This window comes from Cygnus atratus, chromosome 14 (genome assembly GCF_013377495.2).
Source record: "Cygnus atratus isolate AKBS03 ecotype Queensland, Australia chromosome 14, CAtr_DNAZoo_HiC_assembly, whole genome shotgun sequence".
NCBI lineage: Eukaryota > Metazoa > Chordata > Aves > Anseriformes > Anatidae > Cygnus > Cygnus atratus.
Genome location: NC_066375.1, coordinates 1,188,171 through 1,202,048, shown reverse-complemented (window position 1 = coordinate 1,202,048; position 13,878 = coordinate 1,188,171). Strand labels below are relative to the sequence as shown.

General features: G+C 42.1%; 1 protein-coding gene across 4 annotated transcripts in view; it reads right to left on the bottom strand.

Annotated features, from left to right (window-relative positions):
• The window catches only part of NR3C1 (nuclear receptor subfamily 3 group C member 1), a 69,370-nt gene that overhangs the window by 19,054 nt on the left and 36,438 nt on the right, over positions 1–13,878 (bottom strand). For all 4 annotated transcript variants that reach the window (XR_007708853.1, XM_035560685.2, XM_035560683.2 and 1 more), the window contains exons 3-4: positions 9,294–9,457; positions 3,302–3,418 (exon numbers count right to left, since the gene is read on the bottom strand). Coding sequence is in view for 3 of the 4 variants with exons in the window: in XM_035560685.2 (XP_035416578.1) it covers positions 3,302–3,418; positions 9,294–9,457 (281 nt within the window). In the remaining variant the exon portion in view is untranslated. The remainder of the gene's footprint in view (positions 1–3,301; positions 3,419–9,293; positions 9,458–13,878) is intronic.

Genomic DNA, 13,878 nt, shown 5'->3' with positions numbered 1-13,878 from the left:
CCAAATCTGTAGCGTAACAAAATACAGTATCTCCCTCCTGACCCCTTTTCTCCCACTGGCTAGGCCAGAACCTTCAGAATCTTAACTGGTAAAGGTAACAAATTCTCTACGGACTTTGCATAAACTGAATTTTTTCAGAGGCTTAGATACTGGCCACACCTGCTGAGATTTTCTTGTCGGAATAGCATAACCACTTCTGTGGAGCAGAGAGCTTCTTCCTCTTTTTATTAGCGTACCTTCCCGCCTCCATTATCCTTGTTCTCAAAAGCAAATGAACTGCTTTGACTTAAATTTACGTACGGATCCCCGCAGCTTAATGCCGACACCTGGTATGGAATATTTCCAGCCCAGGAAGTCTGGTAAAACTATAATCAAAAGAAATATCTGATAAGATGAAGTGTTATACAAGAATTTAATTAAGTTAAATCTGTAAGGTTTCTTATACCTTAAGAGTCCCTTAACAAATGCGGAGGAGGAGCAAACAGTTATGACCCATGAAAACACCAGTGATACTATGGGGAACAGAAGAAAAGTTCTGGAGGCAAAACTTCACGCTTAAGAAGAACATGAAAGAACAAGAGACCTTCAGGGAAAAATATTATCTGAAATGTTGGCACTGCCATGCGTCTTCTTCAAAACAAAGACAGAAAGTAACATGAGTTGCCAAGACTTTAACTACAAAATGCAGTATGAAAGGCCAAAAGAGATTTTGAGATGACTTAATATGGGCATAAAAACTAACAATAAATCTTTTCTCTCCAAACACATCAGAAAGAGAAAAGGTGCCAAAGAATGTCTAGGATCAATTAATGATGAAAGTAGGAAATGAAAATTCAAAGAGGTAAAGGCTATAAGACAAAATACCATTATTCTACCGTATAAATCTCTGGTACCTGCAGCCTGATAATTGCACATTTTTCCAATCCCCCCAACTCAAAAAAAATACGTAACAAAAAAAATCCAAAAAAGGGAGATAAGTAATGTCAAAGCCATGACTGATAAAGCAAATTAGATTAGAAAACGATTAAATAACATGTTTTTGGTGTATAAGGATCCATTTCTGTCTCAGTATAAGAGGACGCAAGAATTAAAAAATTACCATGTGGTATTTTATTATTAAATAAGGTACTTTTCCACCCAATACTTAACAGGGAAATTCACTGCTACAGTTTGCTACAGGTACTAAAAATCTCTACATATTCAAACCGCAATAGCACAAATTCATGGAACAAGTAAACACGGAACAGTAATTCCTGAACTACAATCCTAAAATAGTGAAAATAAAGGATTTTTTTCAGTCTGTTCTGTACTCCACACTGCCTTTCAGCTTTCTCTTCCACCAGTTCTTTTACACTACCAATTCACCACCTGTTCTGATATACCTGATTTATTGTTGTTTCCACCGTTCTTTCTTTTTCGCTGCTTCACACTACCTTGGGTTCTAACATTTTCTCTCCACCACGAAAGCAATTTTTTTGTCCTTTTCCAACAACCCATATAACAATATCCATCCTCCAAAAAGTCACTGCTCTCTAAGATTCTCTGTGCCAAAACTCAGGCAAGCAAACTACAGTTGGAAGGGATCCAAACTACACGCAGAGAAGTGGTAAGCATCTGATATGTCATTCAATTTTGCCTTTTCTCACCAAGGAAAATCAACTCAAATAACATCTACTTGCACCTTTCTTAGACAGCTGCACTGAAGCCTTCTTTAAAAAGAGTTCACCAATTTATGCAGGAATGGAAAGGCTTGCTATTAGAGCGATATGCATAAGGTGTTTTATTCACATAGATACATATATGAATACAACGTATGTATTTTGAAAACAACTATGAAGAGAAAAATGAGAGGAGAAAGTCTTAAAATGTATTTTTTTCTACCTCGAAATAAAAATTGTGCTTTTCTGGGCTATTCTGAGCTTCCTTTCTGCTGTACTGTTGCCCTCACTTGCTACCTGCTACGCCAGCCCCAGCAGCAAGGCACCTTCCCTCCTTCCCACACCGGCACCGGCGGTCGGTAAGCAGACCACCCCGCTGTCAGCTCCAAAGCGCGTGGTTCAGCCCACCGGCAGCGGCTGCTGAGCCAAACCCACCTCCAGTAAGACGCTCACTGACAACCTCATGTACCTTTAAGATTTATTTCAGGGCCCACCGTTGCAGATTTTGGCTGTTAAGCCACATACACGCTTCCTGCACACAGATCACAACAGTATGTAAACACAGTCTCCTTCCCCCGAAGGATGGGATTTACTTGTGAGCAATACCAGGGGAAGCTTTTCACACTCTGTTGGGTTCTTTCCTTTGCCTTGAGGGCAGGGGCACACAGAGCCACCTGCAGGGCAGAAAAATTGGTGATTCATCGCCTGAGAGAAGTAGAAGAGGCGGTAAAGATGTGCCAACATAGACTAATCGGTATCCATCTCTAATACAATTCAGCATTTACATTTTATTGCTGGGTATTTTCACGAAAACCAGAACTCTTGTTCACACTTCTATCTGACATACACATTTTTGACATTTTTATTTTATCTGACAATTCTGGTGATACAAGTATCACCCTGATAACTATGCTAGCAAATACTAAATTAATCTCTACAGCTCAAGGAAAAAATATCAAACATAAAATGTAGCTGACACCAATAAAAATATTTTACGCCTTTTTACAGCTGCTGCTAAATCTCTGGTTGATGTGGCTTCAGTTTCTCATTAGCTATCCAGGACTTAGCAGAGGACAAGTATGTACTAGTACATTTGTATTTATTTATTATACTATCTTCTCTGGAGAGATTCTGACAGACATTTAAGAACAAGAATCCACAGCATAAATAAATATAATTTCCTTTTCTTCAGTTTGAGGATGTAAGTCCCGCTCCAATTTTAGATCCACGTCTGGGCATTCCCTCCCATTTGCGGTTTTCAGCATCAAGTCACTTTCCTAAGTAAGAATAGGCAGGCATGACACTTCCCTACAAGACCTCCGTTAGAGTTCTGCTGTCTCAGATTCACTGAAAAAGCAACAAGATATGTGTGCTGACAGGAATAAAAAATAACCCGGTTTTGTGTGCATGACTCACTTCTGCTGAACATACTGAGAGATAGAGCAACTGAGTAAGGATAGGAAAGCACAGGAGAAATTTTAGCAATAAAAAAAATTACGTTTCATTAAAAAGCTCATGCACACCATAAAATGCAGTACTTTATACATATTCAAGTGCTTCTCAAACACTTTAGCTTCAGAAACAGCATGACCTTTATTGTCCGGAACTCAAAAATAAAAAACGGATTTGAACACTGAAGTTACCTTCAAGGTTCATGCCAGCTTGAAGACATTTCCGGTAGCGGCATGCTGGACAGTTTTTCCTCCGGATTTTGTCAATAATACAATCATTTCTTCCAGCACACAGATAGTTGTGCTGCCCTGTAGTCACAAAAACAAAGAAAATCACCACAAGCCCTACAAATAGAATAGTAGATGAAATCACTCGTTCTTTCTGTAACATTAAGGATATAGGGACCATGCAACATCTTTACTTACTGTACTTCATTTATTGCAAAAATAAGATCAGTATCCATATGATTTCCAATACCTACACATCTAACAGACTTCTAATAGACAGCAATACCAGTACATTTAGGAAAAAATCATATTTTCAATTTGTTACCACTAAGAAATTCTATTTTTAAAGCTATTTTTTCCTCTTACATGTCTCCAAGCTATGAGAAAGCTCTAAGCTTCTATGGCATGTTTACAGTTTCCCTAAATGACTTCACACAAGATGTACATAACATTCATAAACTCATTTGGAAAGTATACACTTCAACATACCTACAGATACCTAGAAATAGCTTTCATCATTTTAGAAGTCAAGAAGCTTCCCTTCCTCCCTGTTTAGAGTCTGAAGTGGACAAACTAAGTTTACTGACATCTTTATGGACTCTCAGATTCAGAAAGAAATTGATCCTAGAAATACGGCAAGCTGAAATACATAAATTAAAATGAGCATATTTCTTTGCTGTTAACAGTGGGGCAACAGTAGAGAAGAATGATATGCATTCCTATGAATTTGAATTATTTATAAGAATCTAACACAGACACAGACACAGACACAGACACAGACTTCTAGGTTGGAAGAGACCTCAAGATCATCGAGTCCAACCTCCGACCTAACACTAAGTACTCCACTAAACCATATCACTAAGCTGTACATCTAAACGTCTTTTAAAGACCTCCAGGGATGGCGACTCCACCACCTCCCTGGGCAGCCCGTTCCAATGCTTAATAACCCTTTCGGTAAAGAAGTACTTCCTAACATCCAACCTAAAACTCCCCTGTCGCAACTTTCGCCCATTCCCCCTCGTCCTGTCACCAGGCACGTGGGAGAACAGACCAACCCCCACCTCACTACAGCTTCCTTTAAGGTAACTGTAGAGAGCGATAAGGTCGCCCCTGAGCCTCCTCTTTTCCAGGCTGAACAAGCCCAGCTCCCTCAGCCGCTCCTCGTAAGACTTGTTCTCCAGACCCCTCACCAGCTTGGTCGCCCTTCTCTGGACTCGCTCGAGCACGTCCATGTCCTTCCTGTAGCGAGGGGCCCAAAACTGAACACAGTACTCGAGGTGTGGCCTCACCAGAGCCGAGTACAGGGGGACAATCACCTCCCTAGACCTGCTGGCCACACTGCTTCTTATACAGGCCAGGATGCTGTTGGCCTTCTTGGCCACCTGAGCACACTGCTGGCTCATATTCAGCCGACTATCAACCAATACTCCCAGGTCCTTCTCGGCCAGGCAGCTTTCCAGCCACTCATCTCCCAGCCTGTAGCTCTGCTTGGGGTTGTTGCGCCCCAGGTGCAGGACCCGGCACTTGGCCTTGTTGAACTTCATACAGTTGACCTCAGCCCATCGCTCCAGCCTATCCAGATCCTCCTGCAGAGCCTTCCTGCCCTCGAGCAGATCGACACACGCACTTAGCTTGGTGTCATCTGCAAACTTACTGAGGGTGCACTGGACGCCCTCATCCAGATCATCGATAAAGATATTAAAGAGGACCGGCCCCAGTACCGAGCCCTGGGGGACACCACTTGTGACCAGCCTCCAACCAGATTTGACTCCATTCACCACAACTCTCTGGGCCCGGCTATCCAGCCAGTTTCTAACCCAGCGAAGCGTACGCCAGTCCAAGCCCCGAGCAGCCAGTTTCTTGAGGAGAATGTTGTGGGGAACGGTGTCAAAAGCCTTACTGAGGTCAAGGTAAACCACATCCACAGCCCTTCCCTCATCCACCAAGCGCGTCACTTTGTCATAGAAGGAGATCAGGTTCGTCAAGCAGGACCTGCCTTTCATAAACCCATGCTGACTGGGCCTGATCGCCTGCTCGCCCTGCAAGTGCCGCGTGATGACCCTCAAGATAATCTGCTCCATGAGCTTTCCTGGCACTGAGGTCAAACTGACAGGCCTATAGTTCCCCGGGTCTGCCCTCCGGCCCTTCTTATAGATGGGCGTCACATTGGCTAGCCGCCAGTCAACTGGGACCTCCCCCGATAGCCAGGACTGCCGATAAATGATGGAAAGCGGCTCGGCCAGCTCCTCCGCCAGTTCTTTCAGTACCCTCGGGTGCATCCCATCCGGCCCCATCGACTTGCGCACATCCAAGCTCCTTAGCAGGTCGCCAACCATTTCCTCATGAATAGCAAAGGCCACATCCTGCTCCCCATCCCCTTCCGCCAGCTCAGGGCACTGGGTATCCAGAGAACAACTGGTATTGCCGCTAAAGACTGAGGCAAAGGCGGCATTAAGCACCTCAGCCTTTTCTTCATCCTTAGTAACTAAGTTAGTTACTAAGTAACTAACTAAGTATTGTTACCTTAGTAACAATAACTTTCTTTAGAAAAAGGTGTTACTAAAAGATACATCCTTCTCCCAGTTGGGGTCAAGAAACAGATGTTTCTTTAGTGGGACAAAGATGCAACCTAGGCTTTTACACTGTATTTCTAAGTCCTCATAGTATAACAGTGAGAAGAACAAACATATCTTCCAAATACTGAGTTATTAACAACAAAGCCTAAGAGTCTTCTCACAGAAAAAGAGCTTGATTAAAGAACTTGCTTCAAATCAGCTGTGAAAATTACGGGTTCACAAGAATCAATTCCTATGGCTTTAGTCAAACCTCTGAGAAGTGTTTCAAATTTCTTGATTTTCCAAGGAAGCCCTAAATATTTTTCTGCATGAACACCCCTATTTTTTTTTTTCATTTAAGCAAAAAGATGAAGTCTTACTAAGCCTTGTATAATCTTTGTGTTCTACAATAAGTTAGTAAATAGACACAATTCATGGTTCTGCTTACCATTGCTGGCATACTGATATACAATACATATATGCATAAGCATGCACACACACGAACTGCAGACCAACGAATATTTGTACTCTTGTAGAGTATAACTTCATGTCTCAAAGGTGTTCAACTGAGATCACAATTTCACATGACAAATAATGTTCCTTCATGTGTAGATTTTCCTAAGCCATCCCATTTTTTTTTCTAACAAAGAGCTTCGTCTCCATAAAAGTATTTTTTTTTTTTTACTACTTAGCCATTATTGCCTTTTTTCAGATGAAAGCTACTTTATTTCTTTGCGTTACATTATATTAAAGCTTTCTTTCCACATGAACATTTTGTGAAAAACGAGAAGCCGATTTCACCTTCTGCTTCAATTAGTCTGAATGCTGCCCAAAAGACATGCCAGTTATACAAAAGGATGCATTTCAGTAATTTTTGATGCTTAAAAAACAGGCAAAGATACTTAACAAAATACATCAGTAAAAAAAAAAAGGTGGTGAGCAAACTGAGATCCTTCCAAGGGAATTTGCTGCAGATATGAGCATTTTACAGAGAGCCCTGACAACTCCACTGTTCAGTGTTGTACTGCCCCTAGCACAAGTATGCCCTTGGGCTCCAAAAGGCTGTGAAAACAGGAAGACTGGAAGATTCTTGGGAACAGGCTGGGAATTAAAAAGGCTGAAGAAGCAGCACAATCTGGAGCACAACAGGAGGCAGAGGTGTCGGAGGGAATCTGAGCAGAGGGAAGGTGTGAGGATCTGAAGCAAGACGAAGGAACGGAGGCGGGAAGGAGAGATGAAGATTTGGGTTGGCAGGAGGGTGTGGGTAGCACACTGGGAGGCGGAGAGGGTTGATTCTGGGACTGGAGAAACTGAAGCATGAGGGCTCTGAAGCACCACGAAAGAGCCAGAACAAGATAGCTTTTGCTATGCTGGCTTCCTGAAGAAACGATCCCTGTTTGTGTGAAGGCCTGGTATAAATATACACTAGTTGTCCCATCTTCACCCTTCCTTTTTTCCTCTAATTCTACTGTATGGTCCAAGACATACACTTTATATTGATTTTCTAGATACTGATACTTTGTTTCTGTAACTATTCCCATCACAGCATACAGGTGTGCAGACAAAGGCGAGAAGAAAGGTTTTCAGGCTAAAGGCTCGATACCAATGCACAGAGTTTGCTTGATCTGTACACTAACAGATGCCTGGTAGACGTTAACGGCAGACACTCTTTCTGCATATATTCTTTATAAGAAAAATGCCTATTAAAAATATATATATATGCATTTGCTCCTTAAAGCGAATATTAAAACTCATATATCCTGAAAGAGTTCCTGAAAACATCCATGTCTAATCTTATGTATTAAGGTTGGGATAATCTGTGGAACAATAAAAAAATGAAAGTGAAGGTAAACCTTGAGGAATTGCAATTTTACCACTACAACCCTGCTTTAGACATTTAACAGTAATACAGCTGATACAAGACATGACAAGGTCACATCAGCAATCAAATAAATTACTGAACTGATTTCTTCATGTATCAATACTGCCATAACCTGTTTAAGCTCCAGAACAGGCAAGACTGTCACTATGACATATAGTCAGCTGCCACATAATACTTCTTCTGGCAGATATCCAGTGACCTTATTTTAGTCCAAGTTACAGATTTGGAGCCTGGCTGCAGATGGGAGCACAACTCCAGACAGGACTAGCTGAGAGTCAAGGACAGCCAAAGCAGCTCTGAATTTCAAAGACAGCTCCGTGCTTTGTACTCCAGCTAGTATGGTCTCATTACACTTGGGAAACAGCTCCAGCTTGCCACAGAACCGACATCCCTTCCCATGATGAGCAGCAAAACCGCCACACGAACTTGACTTCTCTGATCCCTCTGAGAGAGGCTCTGCATTTCCCTGCAGTTTCCTATTGCATCATTACGTTCTCTATTGCTTTGGATGAGTTGGGAACTCGGAGAAATACTTCTTCTGCAGGACTGAATGCCAATGCATCTTTGTCAAACACAGCCCGCACTCTTCTCAAGTGAAATCAAACTTGCAAAAATGTTAGCAAAAAATGGTAGTCTGAGTCACTTCAAAATATCCAGCTAATGACTGCATGAAAAAGGCACGAGACAGGAAACCCTGTAAGAGGTTGCAACTGAGAGTTACATAACTTTACCATACAGGAATTGCTATCTTTTCAGAGAGACTGAGAATACAGTCTGCAATTTTTCCTTCTCTCTCTGATACTGAAGTGAAGAGTCAGGCACTGAGGTACAACCTAGTTCGTTACCTAATGTCTACGTACACAGTCCAACAGTCACAGATTATTTATTCTGCTATACCACTACAGACTCGCATTTAGTTTTCCATCACCTCTATTTTCTGCCTGTGGTTACAGAGAAATCGAAAACCACACACGTTTCTGTTAGTTACCTCTGTATGTATCACACATGGACATGTATGTAACAATCAGTATCGGTGACAGTTCTACAGTTTTTCCTATCATAACTTTGCTTAGGAGAGAGATCAAATTTCACATACAGCATTATAAACAAAATCAGCTAATACGAAACTCGAAATCAAAAACTTTACGAATTTAATGCACAGACATGTATCTGTGTGTAAATAGGACAAATAAACAAAATCGACAGTGAAAGAAAGGAAACAAACAAAAAGCTAAGATAACAATACATCCTTTTACACTGGGAGTGAATGGGAGCATTTTCTAGATGTAAATAGAATCTATGCTTCAGATAATCACACCATTATCAATGTTACTTACTATGAAAAGGACAGTGATATAATGGATGGGGTTTTCCAGTAGGAGTCTAACAACAACAAAGATTCCAGTAAGATTAACTAGCCTGGTTTTGGCCACTCTAATATGTAATTGGATTTTATATTTTTAAACAGGAAATTGATCATATCACTTATCATAGATCATATAATCAAAACATGTCTTACCTTCCACAGCTCTTTTGAAGAACACTTTGCAGCTGCCACAAGTAAGAACACCGTAATGACACCCAGAGGCCTCATCAGAGCAAACAAGACAAAGCTTGGGAGGTGGTCCCGTAGTTGCTGAGGTTGTGGATGGAGAAGAACTTACATCTGATCTTATTCCAGGGCTAGAAAAAAAGGTGTCAAAATACTTATACTGAAGATCTGTGGAATACCAGCAAATATAATATTCGTAACAGCAAGAAATGGATTGCCCTTATCTGCAAATACAGCTCTCCACACAAACTTCACTAGACTTGGAAATAGTTAACCACTGATTTTTGTAATGCGTAAGTAAAGCTGTAAGGATTTTTTTTACTGCCTGTTTGACTACGTCAAGATTACTTCCCTTACCCATCTCTGAAGCCAAGTTTCCTGCGCCGTGATCCTAGTCTATAAAATTGACTCTTAAAGTACACTCTTATTCCATACTGTTTTCATTAGGGTTACACTCCCTATAGTCTGCTTTAAGTCCTACAAGAGCTTCCTTTCCACTGGTTTTCTACCAGGACACTCTACATAAGAAACTGTGCAAATTAAGACATATTTATATATATATAGTAATAAATGATCCTTTCAGCCCAGCATATTAGGAAAATAATATATATTCTTAATTTCAGGATCTGGTTTTCCTATATAAACACACAGGCCATCTCCAAATGAAGGGTTAGTTCTTTAACAAAAAATCATCGTTACAACAATAAACAGTCCGTCATAATCACCTTCGCGCTGCTTCTGATCGTAAGGGCTGAACCAACAACGGTTCTGCCAAGGTTCAGAGGCTAATCTTATTCAGCACAAGCCAGCAATACAGACAAAGCCTGACACCTTTCTTGTTTCGGGCTGCCACAACATCTTAACACCTTATGGACTATGAGGCCCATTTTGTTGAGTTTGTTTTCACAAAACTGTCAAACTCGTAACTGAAATTTCTATATTGTATGCTTAACTTAAAAGTGATTTTAGAATTTTCTCCAATAGGGTTCTGGCCACATTTACTTTATGTTGTTGGTGCCTTTACTCAGAAACACGTTCCCTAGCGTGGACTTAAAATTTCAGTGTGGGCTGCCTTGTAAATAGAAAATGCCTTTTCCTCTCCCCAAGGAAACCTGAATACATTTGGTCACACATTAAAAAAAAAAAAGTCTCTCAAACATTCACAAAAAATAAGAATTCCAGCCCAAATTAAACCACTCCAACACTTCGATGCCCCAAACAGCCTCGCAGCGCCTTGCCGACTGCGGCACCTCGGCTGCGGTGTGCGCACCGGGCAGGAGCCCGGCGGTGAAGCAGGAGCAAGCAGCAGGAATCCAACCACCCAAACACAGAGGGATGAAAAGCCAAACCAGAACAAGCACATCTACAGAGTTCGTGCTTTGATGGACGCAGAACCAGATGGCAGGGAAAAGTGAAAATTGCTTCAGGAAAGAAAGCGAACCCACCAAAACCCAACCAAACCAAAGGGTCTGAGGCGTACCGGGGGGCAGGTGGGCTGAATCTAAGCCAGAGCAGAGGGGGAGAGCAAAACCTGGTCGGAAACACAGCAGCAGCCAGGACGTGCTGGAATAACTGGTACAGAGGCTGATGGACAGAAATGGGGCTAAATGAGGATTAAGGCTGCAAGAAGGGGTGGAGTGAAGGCTTCAGTAAGGAAGACTGGCAGTGGGAATGAGGTAGGAGCAGTTAACCTTGAGGAAAAAGGGAAGAAAAACGCCCACCCAGGAAGTAACAGCTCTTCCCAGAACTGGGAGAACTCAGATCTGTCACAAGTCCTTTGCTTTCAGAAAGTATTTGTGAATTGCAGCAACACTTCCTCTACTATATTACTCTACAAGGATGCCAACAACTATCATCGCCATCATTAGGTAGTCTGTCAACTCAAGTGACCTCATCAACAGATTATAATCCTGTTTATGACCCACATGATGGCTTTTCTATGTCATCTGATTAAATTTGGCTTTTCTTAAAGAATAGAAAACTATAATAAAATATTTAGGTTGCACAATCAAGCATTCAACATTCAAGTAATGGCAGAATGTAATTCATCCCGGTTACGTTTATTTGATGTCCTTACAAACACACACATTTAATTACACACCCATCCTAATTTTTACTCAGCACGCCCGCTTTCCTCAGTACAGAAGCACTCTAGGAATGAGTAACGTAACGATGGAAGCAGCCGTTTGAAGGCCCTGCTCCTCAGAGGAGGAAATTGGCTAGAAGCTACTGGTCACAGGTCTGCAGGAAAAGAAACCTCACGGGTAAGGAAGTTGAGGACTCAAATCTATTTCTGCTTATTACTAAGCTGTGTGCGTGCTGGTATTGGACTAATACAAAACAAAGTTTCTCATAACAGGCAGTTGACATGTTCCCTGCCTTCTTAATGGACAGCCTGAGCATCTTTCCACATGTAGTTTTTGAAGACAACTAATTTAGACACAAATGTTAAACTCTTTATACCTTGTGAATTTATGGCAAAAGCATTTTTAAGAAAACATTTATCAACTGTAATAGAAACTACGGTAGTGCCAAACATATTCTACTGAATTTTTTCAATCACCTTTAATAGGGCTCATTTTTTGTACAAGTATCATAGAAAATGTAATGTGATAAAGGAAACAGATGATACAACAAAACTAAAAATAAATTATTACACATTGATTAATAAAGCAGTAGCCAGCAATCAAATCTGGGCTCCTGGCATATCTTTTCAAGCTTGGCACTATCAGATAAGGCCAGTATTTACTCATGGTGTGGAAATCTGCCAGACACCGACTGTCCCTTGGTTGTGCAAAACAGAACTTTGCTTGCCTGAAGCATGGCGAACAGGGTGGATCACGGCGCTAAGGACTCGTGCGAGAGCTTTACAGATCAGATCACCAGCCGAAGTGAACACTTACTAACCAAAATAGCCCCGTACCTAAAACAAACTGCTTTGAGGTTTAATAGCAGTCTTTTACATGCGAAGTTATAGGATGAAATAGTAAAAGACAAATAACTACTTCTGAAGTGGTTGTGTGTCTCTGCCCAAGACGTGGGAGAAATTCCATCCTAAGATAATATAATAACTAGTAAGTTGTCTTTTTGTTATTTGCAGAAATGCTTTAAGACTCAACAAAAGCCTAATAAACTACCATTCTTAACTAAATAAAAGAAAAAATAAACAAGCCCACATGAGAGAGGAAAAACTTTCCAAATTTTAATGGTTCCAAATTCATAAAAGCTTTAAATTCTATTTTGGGAGGCAAGGTGTTCGTTAATTAAGGGTACTGAGCTCCGCTCTCGTGTACTTTCAGAAATTACTTATACCTAAGCTAGTTTTATTTGTTTGCATAGATGCATTTGTTGATTGTTTCCCATCAAGGAGACGCATGGAGGGAAAATGAGAAGACGCGAAGAGCAGAAGATGCAGCTACATAAACTAGCCCTGCAGAAATCACGTTGTTTAACTAAGGCCATTTCTCTGTTAATCATTCACCACAGAGTTTCAAACCCGGCTCAAGGTTCAAACTTTATTAAAGACGGGTGTGGTAAAGTTAACGGCAGCGTGAGATTTTTGTTTCAGCAGCTCCCCTTCCACCGACGGGCACTGGTTTCAGCGTGCCGGGGCGGCGCGGCGGCGTTCCCCGGGGCTCCCTGCGGGCAGGTGGGCGCAGCGCTGGCAGGAGCAGCAGGGGAGCGGGTCAGGAATGCAAACAACAACAATCTCCTGGCACGGTTATCAGAGCCGGGACACCAGATACGGGCGATCATGGAACTGACAGCCCCGTAATTAACAGGAAAAGCTTGAGCAGAAAGACGCGGCAGAAAGCTACCGGTCTTCTGAAGAAACCTTCCTTCAGTGCAGTTGTTCATTAGTGGCGAAAACATTTGCTTTTTTCCCCCATTTCTGCCTTCTTCTGTCTTCACTGTGAATATAAAATCTCCCTGGTACCACACAGAATATACACTCCTATACATGTTAAACATGCTAAAACTCTGTTATACCATTTTAAAAAACATGCCACCTTCCTGCTACTGTACGTTATTAAACAAACAAACAATCTCTAGTGAGACAGTGAGGAAACGAATGCTTCCAAAACTAAAATGGTGAATCACGTACAGTCAACAGTTTACGACCCTCTACTAGTGAAGGAAAGCTTTGGACCATCCCCTTCACCACATTCTGCCCTGAACCTATGGCTGTGTGTCGGCAGCAGCAGAGGCGCAGGGCACGGCGGCACCGCCAGCACCAGCACGCGCGTGCAGCAGCGCCACAAGCACGGGCACCGCACCACGAGGCAGCGGCCTCATCACGAGCTCCCTCCTGGCACCCTTTTCAGCCCCTCCGGACACAGCCGAGTCTGGGCGCGTACCCTCACCTCCGAGACAGGGCAGCACGGACGGCGGTGGCCAACTGCACAGGGCACGTTCTTTTTTAAAGAGGCGATGAAGTTATCGCCAATGGCGCGTTACGCACATGCAACGAGAAAGGCACTTGGTTAGCAGTTTAAAGACCCAATGCATTTAAGGGAAGCAGCCGTAAGGTACACAACAGGAGAAGGAACAT